The sequence below is a fragment of the Plectropomus leopardus genome, chromosome 15 (genome assembly GCF_026936395.1).
Source record: "Plectropomus leopardus strain MGB_pleo_1.0 chromosome 15, ASM2693639v1, whole genome shotgun sequence".
NCBI classification, from domain to species: domain Eukaryota; kingdom Metazoa; phylum Chordata; class Actinopteri; order Perciformes; family Serranidae; genus Plectropomus; species Plectropomus leopardus.
Genome location: NC_142190.1, coordinates 20,223,557 through 20,247,600, shown reverse-complemented (window position 1 = coordinate 20,247,600; position 24,044 = coordinate 20,223,557). Strand labels below are relative to the sequence as shown.

At 39.4% G+C, this 24,044-nt stretch overlaps 1 protein-coding gene across 6 annotated transcripts in view; it reads right to left on the bottom strand.

Annotated features, from left to right (window-relative positions):
* The window catches only part of fryb (furry homolog b (Drosophila)), a 64,477-nt gene that overhangs the window by 24,006 nt on the left and 16,427 nt on the right, over nucleotides 1-24,044 (bottom strand). For all 6 annotated transcript variants that reach the window (XM_088088001.1, XM_088088002.1, XM_088088006.1 and 3 more), the window contains exons 3-34: nucleotides 23,865-23,918; nucleotides 23,619-23,758; nucleotides 22,776-22,866; nucleotides 22,207-22,286; nucleotides 21,920-22,000; nucleotides 19,223-19,391; nucleotides 18,795-18,887; nucleotides 18,137-18,235; nucleotides 15,606-15,707; nucleotides 14,139-14,242; nucleotides 13,606-13,714; nucleotides 12,870-12,956; nucleotides 11,652-11,823; nucleotides 11,430-11,562; nucleotides 10,402-10,509; nucleotides 10,050-10,176; nucleotides 9,608-9,721; nucleotides 9,192-9,356; nucleotides 8,808-8,894; nucleotides 7,881-8,140; nucleotides 7,575-7,764; nucleotides 6,448-6,572; nucleotides 5,602-5,659; nucleotides 5,151-5,242; nucleotides 4,808-4,980; nucleotides 3,810-3,970; nucleotides 3,595-3,705; nucleotides 3,213-3,367; nucleotides 2,416-2,515; nucleotides 2,091-2,262; nucleotides 1,477-1,733; nucleotides 1,232-1,378 (exon numbers count right to left, since the gene is read on the bottom strand). In XM_088088001.1, the coding sequence (XP_087944127.1) occupies nucleotides 1,232-1,378; nucleotides 1,477-1,733; nucleotides 2,091-2,262; nucleotides 2,416-2,515; nucleotides 3,213-3,367; nucleotides 3,595-3,705; nucleotides 3,810-3,970; nucleotides 4,808-4,980; nucleotides 5,151-5,242; nucleotides 5,602-5,659; nucleotides 6,448-6,572; nucleotides 7,575-7,764; nucleotides 7,881-8,140; nucleotides 8,808-8,894; nucleotides 9,192-9,356; nucleotides 9,608-9,721; nucleotides 10,050-10,176; nucleotides 10,402-10,509; nucleotides 11,430-11,562; nucleotides 11,652-11,823; nucleotides 12,870-12,956; nucleotides 13,606-13,714; nucleotides 14,139-14,242; nucleotides 15,606-15,707; nucleotides 18,137-18,235; nucleotides 18,795-18,887; nucleotides 19,223-19,391; nucleotides 21,920-22,000; nucleotides 22,207-22,286; nucleotides 22,776-22,866; nucleotides 23,619-23,758; nucleotides 23,865-23,918 (4,116 nt within the window). The remainder of the gene's footprint in view (nucleotides 1-1,231; nucleotides 1,379-1,476; nucleotides 1,734-2,090; nucleotides 2,263-2,415; nucleotides 2,516-3,212; nucleotides 3,368-3,594; nucleotides 3,706-3,809; nucleotides 3,971-4,807; nucleotides 4,981-5,150; nucleotides 5,243-5,601; nucleotides 5,660-6,447; nucleotides 6,573-7,574; nucleotides 7,765-7,880; nucleotides 8,141-8,807; nucleotides 8,895-9,191; nucleotides 9,357-9,607; nucleotides 9,722-10,049; nucleotides 10,177-10,401; nucleotides 10,510-11,429; nucleotides 11,563-11,651; nucleotides 11,824-12,869; nucleotides 12,957-13,605; nucleotides 13,715-14,138; nucleotides 14,243-15,605; nucleotides 15,708-18,136; nucleotides 18,236-18,794; nucleotides 18,888-19,222; nucleotides 19,392-21,919; nucleotides 22,001-22,206; nucleotides 22,287-22,775; nucleotides 22,867-23,618; nucleotides 23,759-23,864; nucleotides 23,919-24,044) is intronic.

Here is a 24,044-nt window from a genome sequence, read left to right as displayed (position 1 = left end):
ATAAAAGCAATCTCAAGACTTACCTTTTTAGTTTAGCTTTTAATTGAACAATATTTTACCTCTCGTTACCTTATTTGTTTTATTCCTATTTTACTCCTTGTTAACTTATTTATTGTTTTAATAATATTTTACCTATTATTAACTTATTTACTCCTATTCTTTACACTAGTATAATATTTTATCCGTTTATATAGTTATTTATTAACTCACTGATTCAAATAATTACTTGTATTTATTTTGCATTAGCTTTATACACTCTTTTTATTGTTATTTTTAATCTTTCCTCATACCTCGAGTGTTTCCTCATCTGAGATAGCGTTTCCTCAGTTGATAATGCCTGTTGTTACCTAGTTTTATTAATGTAGATGTAGATTAATGTTTAACCTTATGCAGGGTGGCGGGTTGTATTTTTCTTTTATCTGACGTTACGCCGTCTGTTTGTAAAGCACTTTGTGCTACAGTGTTTTTTTGTATAAAAAGTGCTATATAAATAAAGTTTGATTGATTGATTGAAAATCTCAAATAACAACTAGACCAATGTTATATATTTTGCTGAGGTGTGCATTCGCACTGTCCCAAATGTTTTAAACAATGTTCAACACTGAGAAATCTTTCATTTGATTTAAGGACACTATCTGTGTAATCTGGTCGCCATCGCCTGTCTGTGGCATCATATCTCTTATAATGTCAGGCTTGTGGTTGTCTTCCAGCAACTATCATACATTGACTTATCCAGTTTTAAGCCACATTTTTACAATACAATTTTTTGATCTTGGTACTTTTTTTACTATGTTTTTATGATAGATTATAGTCATTAGTAAAACAACCTGAGCAAATGTTGGCAGCAACTCGATTCCAGCCCCTACCATGTCGATTAGCATTGGAGAAACACTGATTTTTAACAAGAAACTGCTGTATTCAATGTTTTTAATGGTTTTAATCACCTGCTTTGTCTGTTTTGGGGAGGAAGAGACCTCAGATAATTCTGCTTCACATAAAAACCTTTTCAACAAAAAACACTAAAGAAATCCTGAGCTGGATATACTGACCGCAATAACTGCAAAGCTCAATGTTTTGTTATTGTTTTGATTGAGAGACTCTTTTTGTCAGAAAATGCAATATTGTACTGTTAAAAGGGGCTATTCTAATTCAATTCCACTGGTGCTTTCAGTTTTCATTTCTCTTACTTTAGAGCAGCGTATCGGTGTCAGCGTGTACAGACTACACTTACATAAGGCAACAGTGTGGTATCGCTGCTGACTCCACACAGGCTGATAAGGAACTGCAGGGTGATCCGTAAGTTGTTGCTCCACCTCTCGTTGGACACCAGAGCGTTCCAAGCGTTCTCAATCTCTGGACCAGGAACCTCGTCACCGTACTGATTGTGTAAAGAAACAGAAATGCAGTTGAAATGCAGGACGATTTATCAGAAAAGGAAGAATAATTTCACCAACAAGCACAAACACGGCTTCCTACCTTAGCAGTCATGAACATGAGGTTGTTGAGCACCAGCGAGGTCGCCTGCAGGGAACCCCAGCCATTGCCTCTCAGACTGGGGGACAGCCCTATACCCTGCCCCTGACCACGAGATTCTTCCTCTGGTGTGCAGGGGCTCGAGGCCGGCGGTAGAAGTCCTGTGTCCACGAGCTCAATGTTACTAAGCCAGGGCAGCAGGTAGGACAGCATGATCTGTCTGCCGTTGGGGTGGGTGGTTGGGAAACGCTGGCTCACCTCTGCACGGGCAGAAAAATCAAAGTTAGAAGTGCATCAAGTGCATCTGAGTCTTCTTTAAAATTGTTCACTAACAGGAGAAACACATGGGGAGCATTTTTAACACTATATCAGGGAAAATACTGAACTCTGGGGACTGTGATGTCACAATAAAACAGCGTTTTGGGGGCACCCCTGCTTCCTTAAAGTGATATCGTTTTGGAACATGAAGTGTGGGGAGACATAACAGTGTGGGGAGGGGAGATTTTGTTTCTGCATTTGGGATGTGCTGTTCTCCAAAAAAAAACATAAAAAGGATTCCAGTTTTTGTCCTGTTTCCTGGACTTTGTAATTCGAACACGTTAACCCAGAAAGTGTACCTGAAAAAAGCGGCAGAGTGAGCTCTGGATACATGCTGGCCAACTGGATGGAGAGCTGAGACAGGTTGACGCTGTAGAGGGGCGGCAGGGGGCCATGTGTTCCGTACAAAATATTACCGGGCTTCTGCTCCACCATCCGCTTGGAGTACGCACACAGCTTAGACTCCAGCACCTGCAGACATATTATTATTACCTCTTTTATAGTCAAAATGCAAACTCAAGTTTTGGCTTAATATTTGTGTTTTCCCACCTCTTTGTGCGCAATTCATACATATTTAACGTCAGGACTGTTTTTCTGTTCTGTGTTCTGTATGTGTGTATGCACCTGCATCAGCTGCATGGAGATCTCATATATCTCCCTGCTGGTGTCTGAAGCCTTGAACAACACCAGATTGAGCAGGGTAACAAGGTCACATGGGTAATTCCTAGCAAAGAAAGAGGGAAAGGTCATTAGTTAGGGCAGTGTGGAAAATTCATTGGCCATTTTAATTAGAAGAATACAACGTATGGATGTTGTATGATTTCAGCTGTTACACGCTGCAGTGAGGCTAATAACACCCATCGAGCTTTGTACATATACTTTACTGGGTGTTTTTGAGAGTCTTCTAACCAAGACAGCAGGAACTGGCCTTTGTTTAACTTTCTTAATTCTAACTACATGAAGATTTAATAATAATAATAATGATGTGACAATTTATTGATCCCCACAGGGACACTTCATTTTTACAAATTTAGCTCAAAGTTTGAGTGCAAATTTAGGAAGCCAGCAAATTATTGATGGATGCAGACGAAAAGTGCAGTTGTGAGTTGTCCAATGAATTTGCTAACTGAAGCTAAGAGCATTAGCATTGAGGACAAAGCCTTTGTCCCATGACATTTCTAAGATGCCATGAGTCGCCGCACAACCAGTTGCTTTCTACAAGTCATGCTTAACCTGACAGACGCTCGCTAAGGAGACATAGTTTATATAATGTATATATTTCATGTCATGTTCAGGGGCCACACAAAATATTTCTGAGGGCTGCTATTGGTCCGCGGGCTGCACTTTGAATATGAGTATGTGATAGAGAAAATGTCAGCAGGGCAGATTCTAGTAAATGTAACAAATGTTTGACTCATTACCTGTTGCCACAGACAGTGGCGATGGCCTTGAAGCAGCCGGATGCTAGTTGGTAAGATCCAGTGAAGCAGCGGTCTACGGCCCAGTTGAACAGATTGATTTGGTCTGGGTTCAGTTCTAAGAGCAGGATGACCACCTCACATCCCAAACGGTGCACCTACAGCAAACACGTTATTATGGAGAAGGTTTAATCCACAGTTGGGAAATAACATGAGAGGAACAACAGAATTAAGGAAAACTTAGTAAGAACCTGTTGGGGCAAGCTACAGTGCTGAAACTGTATGATATACAAGGATTCAAATATCTTAATGTGCTCTGAAAAAAAAACAACCCCAAAAAATAGAGAGCTCCTTTACAACTAATTAAAGGTGACAGTTGACCTACCCGTAGGTCGTGGCACGCCAAGATGTTGTCAAGCCATTTGTAGAGATAGCCATCAGTAGAGAGACCCACATTGTCAAACACTGGGCCGCAACACAGAACTGCTGACATGGCCTGGGTGACAAAAGTTGGGTTGAGTTGAGATTATTCTGAGGTTTCTGTAAAAAAATGACAGAGTAACTCCTGCTGCGTAGTATGGTTCAGAAGACACGGCTTACCTTGAGAGCACAGTACTGGTAGCGAGTGATCTGGTGGTTGCGGTCACTGTAACGATCGAGGGGAGTGAACATGACACTGAAGGGTCCAGCCCATTGGCTGAAGAGGATGAAGAGATGGTGTCTCAGAGACTGCTGAGGGAAGAGGAAGCGCCTGTGGTGGACTGCGCAGATGAGAGAGCGAAAGATATGGATATGGAGGGTCAAAATCAGAGACAGACTTGTCACAGACTTGAATTAGTTTGGTATTTTTCAACCTGAACACTATTTTCCCATATTTTATGTCTAAGTGACTGATGAGAATAACAGTTTTTGAAATCGGTCCAGTATTGAGCGAATGATATAAACCCTTGATTCAAAGGTAAATGTAAAGTCATTGTGAAAATATGCTGGCTCTACACGCGCTAAAATTACTGTTTATTATATGGAGTTTGGAGTGTTTGACATTAGCAATTTCAAGGCTGTTTCTGGTTAAACAAAACAGATCTTTCTCTGTAACAAAAAGGCTGACCTCTGTAGGATCCCTTTCTTAAAATTTCAGAGACTTAGAATAATAATCTGAGCCTGTCAGTGGCAAAAACAAGCACTTTTGTGGGCGTAAATTGATGGTGCACATATGCCCCAATTGCGTGAATTGCAGCTTGTTCACTACTCTTGTTCAATACTGAATCAATTTCAATAATTTAATAACTTCAATTATTTTATTATTACAATGATTAATTATTAATAATAAAATTAATGACTAAAATTAACCAATTAATTAATTATTAATTAATTATTTTTATTAGTTTCTTGAACACAAAAGCATAGGAAAAAAGGGTCACGGTTGAAAGATACCAAACTGACCTTTTAAATTAACATTAATAATCTATGAGTATTTTAATTGACTGTCATGAAAATTTAGCCTTTGGCTGCAGAACACTGCTAAAACCCCAACTACTACATCTGCTACAACTGAAAGACCAACCATTAACCAATCTAACAAAAATGTAATGATTTACCCGGAACACACTGGATGAGATTAGCCACCATCCCACTAAAATGTGCTCTGATGTCTTTCAGCACGTCCAGCTCCTTTTCATTCTCAGCCTCCAGAAGCATCCGGGTGAGATCCACATATTCGAGGAACAAGGCACCCAGTGCCAGGGAGTCACGCTCCAGCGCTCCATTGGTGCTGTAGAGGTGGAGAAGAAAATTTTACACGTGTTTAGAAATTAGAGAAGGACGCAAGTGAGTGAAGGATGCATATGTACAGTATATCAGCAGAGAAAAAGCAGGGGTGATTACACCTGAGCTGCATGAACACAAAAGGAAAAACCAAAACAAAAACAACAAGAGGGCTACCTGTCACTGATAACTCCTGCATTAGCGAGCAGTTCGAAGATCCTCAGCAGCTGCAGCCTGAGCAGATCCCTCCTCTCTCTGCGTTTCTTGTTCTGGAAGCACAGACAGGATTTCAATTTACTGCTAAATGTATGTTAATATATGTATGTTGTTTTGTTTATCATGAGATAATTGGTTCTCGAAAGGAAAAGTGACTTAACTTTACATTAGCAGCCAGTTTTCATAAATAATAAATTATTAGCGTACTGAAAACATCTCTAATAGCTATGATCATACACCATACCACAAAGATTTACTTCTACACTCTTGTAAAAAAAAGTTTAATCCTTGTTTATACTTCAATATCGAGAGTGTATTTTTGCAATTTTCTGTCCAAGATCAATAAAGGTAAAATGGTCCTGCTTCAGTGCTCTCAGTTTGTTTCTCTCTGATGTCTGTGTGCTTGTGTTACCTCAGGTCTACGCTCCAGCGCTTCCTTCATCAGTGGGTGAAGTTCTTCGACTAGCTCCCTATAAACAGAATCAGAGGGAGCAAAAATCAACCGATTGCTTCATGGCTAAATCAGGCTGATCAAATCTGCCTTCCCTGTAGATGATGGACGGACTGATTTAAGGGAACAGAACAGTTTGTAACAGATATCCATCTTGTGCAACACCAAATGTCACATGCCCTAAAACCACTAATCCTCAAACACAGTCATGTTAGACAAATTTGTCTGGGGAGACCTTAATCCCCCTGATAACAATGAGTGCCCTTTTGAAAAACATTTTAGGTTAAAAATAGATGATCTCTTTAAAATGAAACACCTCCCTTTCACAATGGAACCTCTGTGCTTTGAAAAAACACGATACATCTCTGTCCCTCGAAAAAATTCTCCTCTTCATCAGTGACAGTTTTTCTTTCCTTGTTTGAATGTCAGAGAGGAATGCAGCTCATCTCAGTTATGACGAGAATGTAAGGACAGATGGGATTCAGTAATAGAAGAAGGCAGCGTGAAAAGACTTTCTTATGTAAGAGATGCGGACCAAATCGAGCACACATCATCCATTTTATATTCTGATCTAAATCTATCCGGTGTTATTCACTCCACTCAGACTTCATGCATTTATTATCTACCAAAGTAAAACAACAGGCTTGTGTCACATAACAAAAACAAACAGCAGTTTTATGATTCTCAGTCATCTGAGCATTGAATTTGCTTTTAAATTTAACAAATTATTTGACATTTTAGCCCAAGGGTGATGTGAGCTGTGTTTATATTGTCGGTGTACATTTCTGCATGTTCCCGTTTCTGTACCTGAAGACCAGAGCGTTTGTGCATCCGAACCCCAGCACCAGAGACTCGGTGATCTCCAAACTCTCAGCTCTCATCAGCGGGACGAGCTGTTTCAAAAGCCAGGCGACTGAGGGAGTGCCTATCACCTGAGTAATAAAATGTAATACAAAAACATTGATCAGGAAAAATGAACAACCTAAAACTGATCCAATATTTACAAAAATCTGGGAACAATAAATACTTCACCTTTACACTATCGCTGTCATTATGACACCATTTTTTAACAATTTGCCCATTTTGCAAACCTTTTGACTTTTTCATGTCAAGCAAAATGAATCTGCTATTATTCTGATAATCAAATGATTACAAATACCAATCACTCTGGTTCCAGCATCTCCAGTGTGAGGATGAGTTACTTTTGTCTGTTTCATAACATTTTAAATAGAATATTATGGGATTTTGGACTGCTGGTTGGACAAACAAAGACGCCACGTTGGGTTCTGGGTCCTGTCACAATAACTGCTTTTGGTGGATGACATATGTCCCGAAAATAATTGTGCTAAACTATATTATTATAATTAAAACATAAATAAAATGAAACCACACAACCACAACAGTAAATGAAATGGACGGGTTCTGCTGTACTTAAATGAACATTAAACATTTGGCACAAGGGTATAGGGGTTTATGACTTAAAGTGCAAAGTGACAACATAGCTGTCAGCATAAGTTTTCTTTCTGTTAATTTGACTTAGGCCCTAAATTTTCAGGTGGTGCGTCCAAATCTTATAATGAAAGGGAAAACCCTGATGTTTATTGTGGCATCATGTTGACTAAACTCTTGGTGACACTTCTAATTAAACAAGTACATGTGTCCATAATAAATGGACAAGACCTTGATCATTTTTCTGACCTCAATGAGTCGATAACATTATTATTGTGACAGGTTTGATGTTGTATAGTTTGGGAAAATTGTGACAGATATTTTTAAACAATTTTCCAATATTTTGGAGAAATAATTGGCAGAAAAGTCAGGAACGAAACCTGACTATCTGTGAAATTCCAAAGGTTTTCAGAACCTGGAAATCACAACATATCCAGACTTCCCAGGTTTGTGGCAAACTGTCTTTTATCGGCACAGACGCACACCTTGTTGTCGTAGGTGACGCTGCCGTCAGGCGTGGTGGCTGTGATCTCTGGTGTGGAGGCTCTGAGGTGACCTGGGGACATGATGCTCGGCTTAGCCACCCCTAGACACAAGATCAGGTAGTTACGCCACAGAGAGATGTAGCTGTCACTTGATCCTGCCGTGCTGGTCTTCTTAGCGTTCACTGGACTGCTGCAGAAAGGCGACAGGAAAAAAAGACCGTCAGGTATTTTATTCTCTCATAGGATCATTTGATGTTTGAGATCTCTTCATTGTCAGAGAGTGTTATAATTTGTGTGTTCTTGTACTTGGGTTCAACCAGTGGCAATAGCAGCTGTAGCCGTGTGAAAACGTAGGGCCAGGCGTATCCCAAGGCGATGGGGCAGTGTTTGGGAAGGTGCTCCTGCCGCAAAAAGATATGTAGGCAGAGCACCCACGGGTCCTTCAGGCACTGGGCAAAGATCCAGACGTGGCTGGGGCTCTTCACATCATAGGAACTGCTCACCAGTCGAGCTGTCCACTCCACCAACCACTGGAGGTCGACATGGTGGTTGAGAGGCAACGTGGACTGAGGCAGAAGAAGGGAGGAAGTTAGGAATCATGCACAGCAGCTGAAGCCTCCTACAGACTGTGAGATTTTAGCGATCATACTCTATATGTTAAGTGCAAGCTACACTCTGCGACATGGATTTAATAAACTTGGGTACAACATCAAGTTTAGTGTACACACACTGTACGATGACGTCTGCTGACTTGCAGACTACGACATCCATCTATGTCAATAGGCCAACTTGGCATGCCAATTTTGCAAACGGAGGCTTGAAGTAAGTATTTTTTTGGTGATCTACTAGCATTTAGCATTCATTTACACTTTTTATTTTCATTTCATACTGGATTTCTATTGGTTGCTCGGTAGACATAGGTCATAACAGCAGTCACACAGTGAGATGGTCATCCCAAATTTCTGACATTGTCAGAATTTGATGCCAGGTTGCCTTTGATCAGAGGATTGTGACAACGACCATCCTTGAACCTCTCTCACTGTGCAACATAGGACCACTGTTTTAGAGCCACGACCAAAGATATCGCTGTGTTTCTGGTCATCTTTCATCTTGGACAGCCTTAAATCGCATAGTGTATACCGGGCTTTAGGAAGTCATTTGGAATATTGTCATATGAATAATTTATCTGAAGCGCTAATGTTATTGATACAATTTCAATACAAATATACTCACAGAGTCAGAGACAGCCACGTGGACAAAGCTGTCCATTACAGCTGGGCTCAGCTGGTCCATGACCTCTATCATGGGTTTGTCATCGTCCTGGAGGGAGAGACATATTTAGAATCAGCTATTTTTATAACAGCGTCATACAATGTGAGAGAAGTCATGGACTGCATATTCTGCATATCTAATCTCAGTTACAGTCAGATGGCTCTCCTTCCATCCTGATGTTTCCATGTCCTTTCTCCCTCTTTGATAGAAATGTTGTTAACATTTGTCTTTGGGCTGTATATGTATTTATGCTGGCAGTCACTTAAAAGCTAACCAGAAGTTTAAAAAGGGAGCGAAGCAGGTGAATTGTTTGTTTTGTGAAGATGCAAGTTTCCTGTCATGTACCTCTGCATGTCCCAGAGCCGTGAAGAGGCAGCGAATTTCTCTTAACACACCAACAGCCAGTTTCCTCGTGCTGATCTGACACGAGCAGAGGAGCAGCAAAGCCAGGCCTTCAACCGCATGGAGCACTGAGCAGTGAGGGCTTCGCTCTGGCAGTCTGGGGCTGGACTGATGGAGAGGAAAGACAAAGACGGAGGAACAGTTAGTTGGAGCAAAAAATATAACTGAAAGTCTCCTCGTCTGACCAGGAATTAAACCTGTAGTTACACTTTCAGATGGTCAAACTGACAAACTTGCAGAATCATTTTAGAGGCAAGACACATCACAACAATTTCTGAGTAATTGCATGTGACGTGTGAACAAATGACCAACAAATATGTCTTTAAATTGTTGCTGAAAGATCATTTTAAACTCCAAACCTCAACTCCACCTCGCATCTTCCCCTGGAGCTGCAGCGCTAATCTCCACTGCGTGAGCAGCTGGAGAAGGAGCTTCACAGATGCATCCTGCAGACCCTGATGGGTGTCTTGAACCTGGAGGAATTTGGAAAGAGACATTTTTAGAAGGGCTGCCAATGTCAATATGTTAGTTTATATTGTTCAAGAGGATAAAGCCTTTTGAGTCACTTTAGTTGTGTTTTTCCTGTGCTTCCTGATAGGCTTCCTGTGACAAATTAGATAATTTTGCACGGATAAAGCTACACTTTGCAGTGCTACCTTAATACATGGAGCCAGAGACACTGTAGTACTATTTTCTGTCATCTGTTGTTTATCAATAAACCAAGTTTGCAACCAATGCAAAAGTAGGATATATTCTTTAACTGTCAAAGTAGCTGCATGTGTCAGTGAAGCTCATTTATACCTCGCGTAAAAGGAAATGTGTGTAACCAAACAGGACGTCTTCCCTCCAGTCTGAGAAATCAAGTAACAGGCTCTGCAGGGAATTCTGGGATATAAGACGAAGTTCATCGTCCATGTGCACTGTAAGCCTGAGGGGTAGATGACAACACATGAACAGGGTTAAAGGAAGATCTTAGTGACCTCACTCACAGAGAGAGAAAGCTCTTCCAAGATTTTCCCAAACAATGACTTCAAAATATATAAAAAGAGTAAGTAATATGATTTTAATAGAGCTGAAAAAAATATGCAATTTGTATATCATGTAATGGCGTATCAGCTGGCCAGACATTAAATCTGTCCTGTCTCTAACTCACCGTGAGAGCAGGTCAATGAGCTCAGGTTTCGACATGGCATCAGGGAGGATACGAGGAATGGCAGCCACACATGTCCTGAACAAGTCGATTTTTGGCTTCCTTTCACCACTGTCAAAGATGGAGGAGAATGTAAGCACGCTTGCTTAAAGGTACTGTTCACCCCAAAATCAAAATATATATTTTTCCTCTTACCTGTAGTGCTATTTATCATTCTCAATCGTTTTGGTAAGTTACCAAGTTATGCCAGCCAATCGTATCTTTGCACAGAAGGAAGCATGCATCTATACGTGGAGGAGAGCCACATGCTTTGCCTTCTGTGCAGTGATACGGTTGGGCGCTGTTGAAGAAATTGCTGTTGAGTTTTTTTTAAATGTATTTTTATGGCGCTTTGAGCACCACAAGCCGAGTGCTATCTAGCTCCATTATATTTGAGAAAAAGGCCTACATCTCTACAGCAGATATCTTCAACATTGGCAATTCTCACAAGAACAATCCGGATAAATATGTAGCACTACAGGTAAAAGGAAAAACATGTGTTTGTTTTTTTTGTTTGTTTTTTGTTTTAGATTTTATAGGGGGCTTTTCCTGCCTTTATCATAGTATAGTTAAAGAGTGACGCAAGCCAGAATCGAAACCGGGCCGCTGCAAAGGACTTAGCTTACATGGGGCGGATGCTCTACTCACTGAGCTAGAGACCGCCCCATGTGTTTTTGATTTTGCAGTGAACTTTCCCTTTAAGGCAGGCGAAGCTAGTCGTTTGTAACTCAAAATATAGGTGGGTCATGTTTGCAAATGTTAACAATGTATCTACTATAAACATGCACCAGATTTTTATCATTATATTTGTCAGGCTTGTGCCAAAAACTGAGTCATGAAAATGACACAATTTATATTTAATAAATATTTTACATTTACTTTGTGTGCTTCATTTTCAACTTTAAGCATTTTTTAGATTTAAATTACCCTTAGCACTAAAAGGCTGAGAAAAAGAAGCAACACTTCATTTATTGCGCTTTGTAGTTACATACGTGATCATGTCCTCTGGTTCTTTGTTGAGCATCTGGACGCTGGTGAGCATCATACAACGACCCACCTCCTTGTCCAAGTGTCTCAGGATGTTGTCCAGAGCCTTTCGCACCTGGGAGTAGTACAAGGACATGCCTGTGGAAAACAGGAAGAGACACAGTACATGAAGTTAGAGACTACAGTCTTAGTCACATTCGCTTGAATGCCTACAGACAAACACAGACCTATTAGTTTGGCTTCCTCTTCAGTCAGTGTTTTGCTGAGATAAGTTTTCTTCTTCTTCAGAGAGTTTCCAGAGGGCAGAGTGGCTCCTGTGTTGGGCATAGGAGGCTCTCCGTCCTTCTGTTGCAGAGCATCTGCTATCACAAGGAACGCCCGCAGACCTATGTTCATACGCTGGAACACAGAGAAGGCACAGCATCCTCACTATGTGTGGGAGAGCTTACCAAGAGCAGTGGCAAATTTGCAGCAGGGATTGAGTAAACACACAACACCAAGCACTGCTTTGATTTTGACAAGCAAAATCCACGCACTTGGAGACACAGGATAATATTTACTACATTGTATGTATGTATTGTATGTTTATGTGGGATGATTATTTTTTAAAACACTCAGTGACTTTCAATAAAGGATATGTTTTCCTCATGATGAGAAATCATCTCATCTCACAGTGTTTGTAATTTACTACAAAAACATGTACAGTATATGATTTATGGTTTATATATTGCAATCTCAAAATCCTGATGCCTTACTGTAATTTAAATATTTTTGAATCCTCCGAAACATACTGACCACACTCATCAGTGTCTATTATGTCTTTACCGCAGGTAAAGTAGTACCCAGATCAAAACCTAGTGCCTGCATCACCCACAATGCATCCACATCCCTATGCATCCCCATCCTTATGCTAGTAGCAGCTCATTTAGCATCTAGCCGGTAGTCTCAAGAGGAAATGGGGAGCAGGCTACAGAGGTTTGGTTAGTGTACTTCTTCAAAATTCACACCCCCAGATTTTTAAATTTTCAAACTTGTAGTCCTCAGCCCCAGTCGACACTGACTCGATAACATTACTTTGAGCTCATGGAACTCAGCATGGAGCCACAGAAGACTTAATACAACTTTTTTCACATGAGCAGTAGTACTCTCATAGACCTGTAAACAGACTATAAGGAGTAAAAATGATGGAATTGTTCTTCATTTTGTTTTGTTTCTGTTTTTATGACCAGAATTCTGTAATCACATGTAATCAACTCCAAGTGCATCTGTCTTTACGACAGCTCCGGCTTCAAAGCTCCAGCAGAGAGCATACCGTTCTTCACCTTCCTTGCTGACTACAAATAAAAACAGGAATGCTCATCCTTGTAACATGGCCAGGGGGATACACTGTTGATCTGTGTGCGATTGTGTACACATGATTGAATGTCTGTGTCTGCGCTCTTTACCTCTGGATTGAGACTGAAGGCTTTGGCAGGCTTCCCGACACTCAGCAGGTCAAATATGATCTCCTTCATGGCGAAATCCAGTCTCTCCTGAACAGAGGGCAAACAAACTGGTGTTACAGGATTTCAGGGTTAATGTGGCATGAGGCAGCTCGAACATCTACTGTTTGTCACTGATGGTGCACCAAGGCAACATGTTTATTACATAACTGATAACATAGAGAAAAAAAACATGAAAAAAAGACAAAAGAGATGTGAAGACAAGAAGTGTGGACATAATTCTTATTTGTGTTGTATACACTAAATTTCATATTTGCCATTTGTGTATCATCAAAGCAACTGTGGGAGTATGAACTTAAATTTATATATATATATATATATATATATATATATATATATATATATATATATATATATATCCTTTATTTAACCAGGTAAAAGACTCACTGAGATTTAAAATCTCTTTTCCAAGAGGGACCTGGCCAAGAGGGCCATATTTTTAAAAAGTTTTTGACCAGTTTCTGCAACTCTGTCTACTAAGAATTTTGGATTAACCAGTGTTTGTGTATCTTAGTGATAGCAGAGAGATCCACAGAATAAATCTTGAAAGTTGGCATTTTGTTGGCTCCACACTAAGCACAACAAACCCCATTTCATTTCTCGTGTGCTTTGACCTTAAGCAGAGAGTGCCAACCTACATCTAAGACTTCATGTGAGTTTGTGCAAGTGTGATACACACCTGTGCAATGAACTGGATAATCTTGACAAAAATATTTAGGGGCATGTCTCTGGGCACAACACTCCGACTCCCTTTGGGGAAGAGAGTGGAGGTGATGGACGTCAGACGACTGGGGGAGGAAAGATTGACAAGGGAGACAAGCAAGAGGGAAGGGAATGTGATATAAGTTACAAACCTCAGCAAAATCATTTCATATCTCTTTTTAAATCATTTCCATCTCAATTTTAAGAAAATAATTCCCAAACTAAACAAACAACACCGTAACAATGCTCTGAATTTCACAAAGTTAATAAATGGGTTGAGTTTTTGAGGAAATCTGCTAAAAACCTTTCAATCACAAATGTTGGTGCAGCACAAAGGAAGAAGCATAAACAGATCAAAAATTTAAAGAGCTTCTAGGGAGTTTTCAACCTCATTTATTTATGGTAATTATAGTGTGGTTTCACAATATACTTAATAAAGACATATTGATGTTAAAAAAGTTTAACGCTACATATTACATGATGAGAAATCTAATGACGTGTGGCTCTTACCTCTGTGTTCCAGTGTTGCTCTCGCACTTTATTCGGATCATGTAGACCCACAGCAGGCGGTAGAGTGATTCCAAAGCCACACGGGCCATCTTGGGGTCTTTATTCTGCATTCGTGCACGTGCAAACAAAAACTTATTATGTTTCACCAGGTGCAGTATTTCACACACCTCCTGTCTTACAAAAATGCACAACAGAGACACCTAATACATTGTACCTTACAGATGCGTAATAATATACTGTATGCACTGCATACGCTGCTTTCTAAGTACACATTGTGATCATTAATCACACTTGAGAGTAAATCTTTATGAGCCCCCATCAATCACTATGTTCTTAACCTGCAGTGTTTCCCTCGAGGCAGCACATACTGACGGCTGATTGTATAGCTGAAGAGGTATTAGTGCTGGTGCAGTAGTGTGACGCTCAGTATTGTGTGCATGAACTGTTTGTCACTTTGTCAAAATCATACCCCATAGGGCAGAAATCGATTGCACAGACTGCACTGATTTTGTGTGCAAGTATAACACTGCCAGTGATTTACATTAGCTCGTGCAAAGCCTGGCCTCCAGTATTGCTGCTGGGAACTTTCTCTAGAAAATGCTCATCCAAACAACTTCACACTCAACACTGTGCTTCCTTAGGTCCTAAGTAATACACCTGCCATGAACATAGTTGTGCCCCCTAGTAAGGCTTGAGTATACGTGTCAAAATTGTGCAAAGACTCACACAAACATTTTATGGTTTTAGCCACTCCCAGGAACAAAAGCGCTCACTGTGAAAGCCAGTGGGGTTGTTTGGCTTGGATCCAGATCCACATATCGCTGCTGTCGGGCGCAAACCTCCTATCTCCAAAATTGCATTTTTTCAGGAATTAGAAAAAACACTGTGTTTTTAAAAGGATCCAATGGAGATGGGTTTAGTCACAAGCTTTTTGAAATAAATACTCCACATTTGGGGTGGGGGCTGGTGGGGGGGGTTCAACAGAATTAATTTGTTTAAAAAAATAAGAGAAAAAAAAAAGAAAATAGTCAGGTTTGCGCCCCACAACAACGAATATAGGTGTCCATCCATGCATTAATCACAGCATGGAAATACTCAAGTATGAGTGGGATGCGTCAAAAGTCTATAAATCTTAATGATAGCAGTTGCAAAGTCTTCTGTTTCTATTCAAAACTAATTACTAATAACTACTAATATTTTGAAGCTCACGATTCATGATTTATAGGGAAAGTAAAAAAAAAAAAAAAAAACAGTACAAAGGGTTAATAAAATACCAGAGTGCATAAAAAGCATTGGTACACTTCTTTGGATTCTCAGCAACATACCCCCCAAGTGTGAAGTCAATCGGATGAAGATTGTTGAGAAAATCGAAAGACAGACATACAGACAGAGACTCTTTCCTATTTAGTTGGATAATACCTCCGATGGCAGTTCTTGCATTTGCATGGTATAGACAGAGAGGCTGACCTTGAGGTTTGAGAGGCAGTTGTTGAGGAAAATGTGCCAGCGGCTGAGGAAGAACTGCTTCTGACTGACACACAGCAGGCAGGTAACCAGAGGATACAGAGCCTGGTAATGGAGAGAGGACATAAATTGGAAACATTTGCATCAAGCACTTCAAATTCAAAGTTCATTCATTGAATGTAAATACAAAATCAAGTATTCAGGCCGTCTACCTCCCAAGTTTTCTAAATGCTTGGAGCTCATTATTTCGAAACAACTGGTTTTAGACTTCAAATCTGTGAGTGACGTCAGTCAATAAAAGGTCTGAAAATAATTTATTCCAAGCTGAAATCTAATTTCTGAGCTCTTCCTTTATCATCTAAAAACAATGGGCAGTTGCATGAATTCATATTTAGCTTTTCACAGTCGTGATCCACCTGTTTCAGGCCATATAAATCCGTCATTATTAATTTTTTCCAGTCATCTATGGCTTTCTCCCTAGATTTAATTCAATTTAAAAAACCTCTGTGCTTTATCCTGCCACGACGATTGATCAAAAGAAAAGTTAATTCATTTATAGACTTTGGAATTTTCTGAGTTAAAGCAACATGTTTTTGAAAAATACCATAAAGAAAGCTTTCAACATAAAGTTCACATACAGGAATGTGAACTTGGTGTTTCGGCAGTTCAATCATCTGGTAAAGGCATTTAAGTCTGCATGCAGATCATTCTTAGACGTGAATACACCCTTGTCATGAATGGTTATGGAAATAGTAGGTTTGAAGAGCACATCATTTAACCGTCACTCCTCAAAGTTGGTATTTGTTATCTGTCTCCCACACATTACAGCGTCTCCTCTCTAAGGTGATCACAATGTCGAAGAAAGACAATTACAAAAATGCACCACATTACTGTCATTCCAATCATGTCTGTCCATTCTGCTCTGACATGGCAGCTTATTGTTTGTTTGTGCACATGCATGCCTGTGCACTGCTCATTTGGAAAAAGTGAAAAAGAAAAAAAGCATACAGTATGTGAACACAGAGGTGTGTCAAGTCTTGAATGCATGGTTTGCTCGGAGTATGTGGAGAATCTAACAAAGGAAACGTGCATAATGGCCGGGTGACATGTCTGCAGCCCTGAGGACACAAGTCTCTGTCACAGCAGGACGAACCCGTGCACATATCACAAATAACACATCAACAGCAGCCAGGAACATTGCAGCACAGCAGCCTCATGTCATGTTTAGTTATCCAATTTGTCTATCAAATGGCTGAAGAATACAACTGAAAGGTGGGGCAACGTTAACAAGAAAACTAAACGGAAACGTTGCCTCAGCAAGCATTGCAGCGCTAAGTTGACGCACCAGATGGTTTGTTACACAGAACCACCTGAGAAGCCATCACTAGAGACTGTTTGGAGAAGGGCAGGCACTTTGAAAAATTCTTGGTAGGTGATTGGATGAACCATCTGCCTATAACCATCTATTGCAGGCCATTCAGAAGAAAAGTAAAAAACATCTTTTCCGTGGGGAAAAGCCTTCGGTGCTGTTTTTTGCTTTTACTTTAAATGAAGGAATACTCTCCAGTTCTGATATAACTTAGGCGTCAGGAGCCTCCATTGTCACGTTGAATCAAAAGCCGCCTCTCCCTGTCGTCTCACACAACTAATCTGCCCATAAGTTCTAGTAGCTCCTCTCAGGATGCCGATTGGTTCAAACACAAACTCGTTACTTACTTGACGAGATTTTTGTGTGATCTCGTGATACTGTATATATATTGCAAGGTGATCGCGGACGACAAAAAAATGTTCATCTTATCAAGTCTTAAAAACTCACTTTTTTAAAACCAGTTCTTTATCTTACGAAGGTCTGAGAACAAAACGTTTGTCTAATAAAGTTTATTGCAAGTAATAGTACATAGTGTGGGAATTGTATTTTCTTTATCTTAGAAATAAGTGTCTGTACCTTGAAACAAGAGGTGATAACGCATTAAAATACACATAACCAAACCCCAGTTTACTTGAAATAAATTGATTTGCATTGAAAAAATGTTTTTAAATTGGTTGTCTGGCTATTGTTTTAACTTGTTTTAAGAAAATCAGACGTAGGCAATTAAACTACACACAAAAATACATTTTTAGGGAAGGAAAGAATGTAGTTACATTTTGGTAATCCTGCGTCAGAGATTGTTGCCTGTTCTTTAAAGCCATTAACATTCATGGTTCAAACTTTAAGCCAGTGACAAAGGGAATAAAAGGGAGTTATTTTATTGCATGCTTGTTTATGTGAGACCATGATCTTAATAAGGGAGATGCACTGCATTGAATTTGCTGATTCCCCTGCCTCTTTCCCTGCTGTGGGCAGACACTGCCCACCTGTCTCTGCAACAAAAACTCGCCCGTGTACTGGACACTGCACTCCTGTCTCCTTCCAAAGGACAGATAAAAGCCCACATGCTGCAGAGTTACAGTAAGTGTTTTCACTGATTGATGTTAATGGAGAGGAAATGAAGAGAGATGAGCAGCCGTGAAACAGAATCCTGGGAGAAACTTACCAGAGAGTGTTTCTTTCTCGAGGACAGGTCCAGTGTGGTATCATACAAACTTTCTACGAAATTTCGAAGACATGGCACATTCACCTCGTTCTTCACAGTCTGGGGGAGGAGGCAGAACGGAAGATTAGTTCGGAAAAGTGTTTTTTATCAGATCAACAATGCTTCTTGATGCATGCAGACAGACATACATAAGCAAATAATCTGTTACATCCCCCTCAATATTTACAATATGTGTGTTTGTCTGCCTAAATAAAAACATGGATGTAGCAGACTTTTATATGGACAAAATAATCAATATTTACACAATATACGGATGCAGAGAAGGCACAAATTGGTGAAAAAAATGAGCATAATGTAAGAAATTAAGTGCTCCCCCCCAAAACCACCACTTCATATTTGCCCCCTATCACCACCGCCATTTAGAAATAAAAACTATGCCATTACATCATTAAATATATGTATACACACATATATATTCATGAGCTTCAAATTTAGATATTCTCAAGCTATAAACACTGTATATTTACACCAACTAAAAGACTGATAGTTTTATTTTAAAAGACAAACAACAACTTAAATGTAATCTGCATTAAAATGAATCAAAAAAAGCCAAAGAGCAGTGAGTGGTGCTCTCAAAAGTCAGATGAAATGCACTTACAGCAGCTACAGGTACAAGTATCTCCACAAAGAGTCCGGCTAATGAGTGTTTAATGTCTTTATCCTTCACTTCCAAGAAATACTGCGCACACTCCTGAAGACATGAAGAGAGAATGAGAGTCAGACACAGGGAGAGAAACAATATATGCACATCAATTCTGTGTATGAGAGGTTAAAATTCCTGTTTTGTTATGGCTGAAGGAAATAAGAAGCATTCTCGCCATCGAAGGGCCAATAAACCAGGCACTTAACCCCTAATTACTTCAGAGGAACTTGTAAGTAGTAAAAAGTATGTCTCTATGAGAGCACTAAAATGCTTCCAGACATGAATGTATGCAGAGACACGAGGCGTAAACACTCCTAAACCAGAATCTCTTTACAATCTGTTGGCTTGTTAAATAACAGGCAACGAAATGATTTTAGCTCTACCTGCATGAACTGGAAGGAGGCTTCAAAGTCTTCCACTGGGTACATTTTGATGCGGAAGAACTTGAGTCCCATGATGAGGCTGATGGTGGACTGGATGACGTAGGGGCTCTGCTCCTTCTGTCTCAGCTCCTTCAGCTCGGAGATGAACTTCTTCCTCACTGCTGGGAACCTGTCGTAGAAATGGCAGCCAGATGTGAACAGGTGCTCTATTCTCTGGAGTTTTAGTAAATGTTTTCATATCCAGGCCTCAGCTAAGTGGTGGCATAGTCAGTGGCATTACATAATGTGTTTATTTGCAAATACTGGGTCTCATGCAGTACAGTACTTGAGTTCATGTACTTAGTTACATTCCAGCACTGGTCAGCAGAGGGACATACAGTCAGTGAAATTACAATAATTGGGGTCCTACCATAAATAACTGTGACAAAATGTGACATGGAGATTTACATGATGGAAAAGGTTACTTTAGAAATGGGTACAATACATCGAGCGTCTGAGACCTGACTTTTTTTGGGATGGTAACTTGAGGGAACAATCTTAACTTTTTGTTTGTGGATTCAATTGGACTGCTACAAGCATTTTATTTTATTTTATTTTACTTTCTTTTGGTTTATCTCTAACTCTTGTAGCAATCTTGTATAAATACAGATAACAATATTGTCTGTTTAATTACATTGAGATAAATAAAAACTTTAATTAAAAAAAAGAAAAGACAGTAATTGGGATCAATGCATCAAGTATAGCTGCATCTCTTTAGCCTTAGGATGTAATAAGTCATTATAATTACTGTAAAACATCATCGAAATCTGATTACTAACAAACATACTAACAAAATAATAACAAATCGTGGCTACATATAAAACTGAAGAGAATATTTTTTCGTATATCATCCCTTGCATTAGGCCCATTATGTTATGTTTAAATTAGACTTATAACTCTTACTCCTGTTTGCATGTGCGCATAGGTGTGTGTGCTTGTGTATTTGCCAACCATCCAAACAGATTTTACCAACAGGGCTCTGCAGGCCTATATTTAGAATGGCATCTGGAGGGGTGATGTGGAGGGAATGTGTATGTGTTGTGTGCGTGCACTTGTTCTTCAGGCGTTTGCGCTTTTTTGCGCGTGCTTCTGCATGCTTCACAGGGGTTGCCACGGCAGTTAAGTAAGTGGAACAGTCGTCGGCCTTCTGTTTAGTGCTGAGTGTTTAAATAAGATACACATAAACACCGTGATCCACAAACCAAGCTGGAAAAGCACATACATGATGCCAAAAATAAAGTATGCGCCCAGATTGTTTATTGCCAGTGTGTACTCAACCTTTTCAAAGCCATGTGTGTAAGTAATGTACTACAAATAAATACAGCTGAAAACGGTGTTAGGAATCAACTAAGATTCTCAATCAAGTGGAAATCCATCATCCACTCATGAGACAGTCTGGATTTGCTTAGCTGGATCTAAAAGTACCGACTTTGATCCATTATTAGATCGATGACTGTTAAATGATGTGAAAGCTCAGCTAAAATGTGTGCGTGTGCGTGTGTGTGTGTGTGTGTGTGTGTGACAGCAGGGACTGAGCCGCCCTGTGAACCTCCTCCATCAAAGTAATAACCCCCTGGAAAATGGGAACAGTCCTCATCCCTCATCACACACAACATTACACAGACGGAGGACCATGATCTGGAGGGTCATTATCCTCAGTTGCCATCAAACACACACATGCACTGGTATTTACCAACACACACACAAATCCAGACTGCCATCACACAGGGAAACACGGGCATTTGTTTTTCATTCACTTGCACTCAAAACACAGGGACAGCCTTTGTAATTGCAGTTTCTATTTAAAAAGGGGTCAAGAGGAGGACAGGTAGGTACTGTAACTACACAGTGATTTTACGGACAAATCAGCACATAGCTGCGGCACATCCTGGCTTGCAAATTTTGCTTTTACTGAGGGTAAGACATGAAGAATTTAATTTTGTACCTTAAAAATAAATAAATAAATCCACATGTAAAACCAAATTATAATCTGGTGTGTTTTTAATATATTTATATTATTTTAATTTTAGTATTTTAATTTATTCATTTATTAGGGCTGGGTTAAAATAATTGATTCAACTGATTCACAGTCATCTTCATTTGAATGATCCCATATCAACTCATCAACCATAATATTCATAAGCTTAAATGTTACCGTTCTTTTGTCTGAACTTTTGAAATGTTGATGTCATTGAAATTATATGTAGATGTAGCAGGATCAAGGACAAAAATAATTGTGTTTTTTTAAACTTGATTTAAAAAATGACCAATAAATCTACCTTTCTTCTTCTACCTTTGTGTACAATGATCTTTATGTGAAAAACCAAACAAAAATTTGATCACCAAAAACAAAACAAAACAGAATTACAGATATTTAAGGAATTGCCACACATTCATTGTGAAAAGTGGCACAAAAACAAGGGCAATTGTAGTATTCTGAATGACTGTAAATACAATTACTTCAGCTGCATCTGAGATACTTTATGAACCTCGGGAATACCTTTTACAGAGATTTTTACCTATATGGGTATGTGGCAAAACAAAACTTACAAAACATTTACGACAAATAGTACCCGAAACTTTGTGTCAACAGATACAATTAACCCCCACTGACATACAAACATTGAATACATATTCACACACAAACACATGCAGTACCTGGACTGAGCAACAACTCCAACGACTTCAGCATAGAGGTCAGCCACTATGTGCATGTTGCCTGTGTTGGGTCCCAGATACCTGAGAAAGAAACACAAAAAATAAACCTAGTAAACCTATAGTGCTGTGCCAAACTGTGATAACAGTAAATACATTTCTTATTTGTAAATTGCATAAATGCATGCATATGTCAAAACTGCATGTGTAGATTGCAGTGAAACTTTAAACTGTTTAAATTTGATGCATCCTTGTAAATGATTTGTGTTTCTGCAGGTGATCAGTCTTACCCTTCTTTGTATTTGAAGTGCTTGAAGGTCAGGTTAATAACTTCTTGGATGAGTCCATCCAAAAGAGGATGGAGGGGGATCTGAATTGAGAAAAAAAAGTTGTCATTTTGTTCCATATTCAGTCTTATCCCTCTGAACATTTAATCAAAACAACATGTCCAAATAAAATGTGCTAGTTCTATGTTTTCTGCTCTTTCTGGGGAGTTTGGTGTGCAATATATTTGCATATTCTTGACTGGATCAAAAATATGCAAATTACTCTTTATATTTGCTTGAATTTAGTTGCAGTTTCACACGAGCGGGGTGGGAAACACTGCATCTGAAAACTGATGTCAAGTAAGTTGTTAATCAAAGAAATGTGTCAAATAGTTTCCTGTGACTGTTTCTAACTTTTCACGGATTCAAACAAAGGCAAACAGTACATTACCAGTGTGTATTTGTTTTTGGTGACTTAATTATTGTTGAAGACAGACTTGTCTCTTTTAAAAGTCAAACCAAGTCAAGCTAATAATTTTGAAGAGACACACAACAGCGCAGAATTATTATTCAAGCTGTAAATTGAGACTCACCTGCTTCAAAACTTCTATAAGCACTAGAGAAAAAATGAAGTCTATTGCCAGATCCCTCCGCTCCAATAAGTAGTCCTTCTGTTGCTCATCACTGTAACACACAGACGGAAATAAAGAAACAGAAACATTAGTTGTAAAATTAACTAAAACAGTGTTGATTCTGTATGAGAGTGTGTTTTTAACTCTGTACTCAGCACCCAAATGTGTCACATATGAGAATCTGTTTCTATTAAACTCTGTTAATGAATTAATTGTAGGCACCATCTGGTCCACTAAGTAGCTGTTTATACTCAATGTGCAGTTTGTCTGAGATTTGGACACAAGGTTATACAAAGAGGACAACACCTTCAGTTTAGATCAGTTGTCGTGCTTGTGTCCTTTAGGTGTGTATTTATTTAATGACAGTAATGTATTAAATTTTTGTTTGAATGCTGTTTGTCTGGCAGGTTTAAATACAGTTCTAGTGTCCTTACCCTGTCTAGTGACAGAGCTATTTTGTAAAATGAAAGTCATATGGACAGAAATTTCTCTTTAAAAAGAGAGGAAAAATATTTATTTTCAGAAATATCTGTAAAGGTATAAATGGGGCCTAAGTCTTTGATACTATTGCTTATTGTTTATTGCCTCTAAAGGTAACGTAAGGTTGTCAAAAAACTTCAAACTGTTGTGAAAAAGTCTTGTACATCTGACATGATGGTTTGGTTATGTTCTTGTTGTTTTTTGACCATGAATTTTTTTGTACCTGTATATGACAATTCAGACCTACAGATCTCTAACAACATCTCAGGTGGATGCAGAGAAGAGTTACATAAGTACATGTGTGTGCCATTTGCGTCCCCTCACTTTTTTGACTTGGTGTTTGCCCTTGGTCGATATTCATGGGACTCGTCTTCCAGGCCATTCTGCCTCTTGTACCAATCAAACAGAGTCCTCAGGATAGACGGCAGGCAGTACTCTGCTAGAGAACTCATACTGCTGATCAACTATATAGACAGAAGGACGAAGAGCAGGTGAAAGTAAGCAAGAGACAGTGACAGAGGAAAAAGTTTTTCAGGACAGGTATGATGTGTTCACGTCAGGTACACGCACCTGGTCAAACTGTGGGTCCTCCCCTCTCTGCAGAGATTTGTTCAGTGGCTTCTCCTGCGAGATAACGACAGAAAGAAGGGAAGACTCCATGTCAAAAGAGACAAGAACAGGTCGACATTTTGTTCTGAAACTCTGAGACAGGAAACTTGAATGACTAAAAACTGTTGTAAACAAAACTTA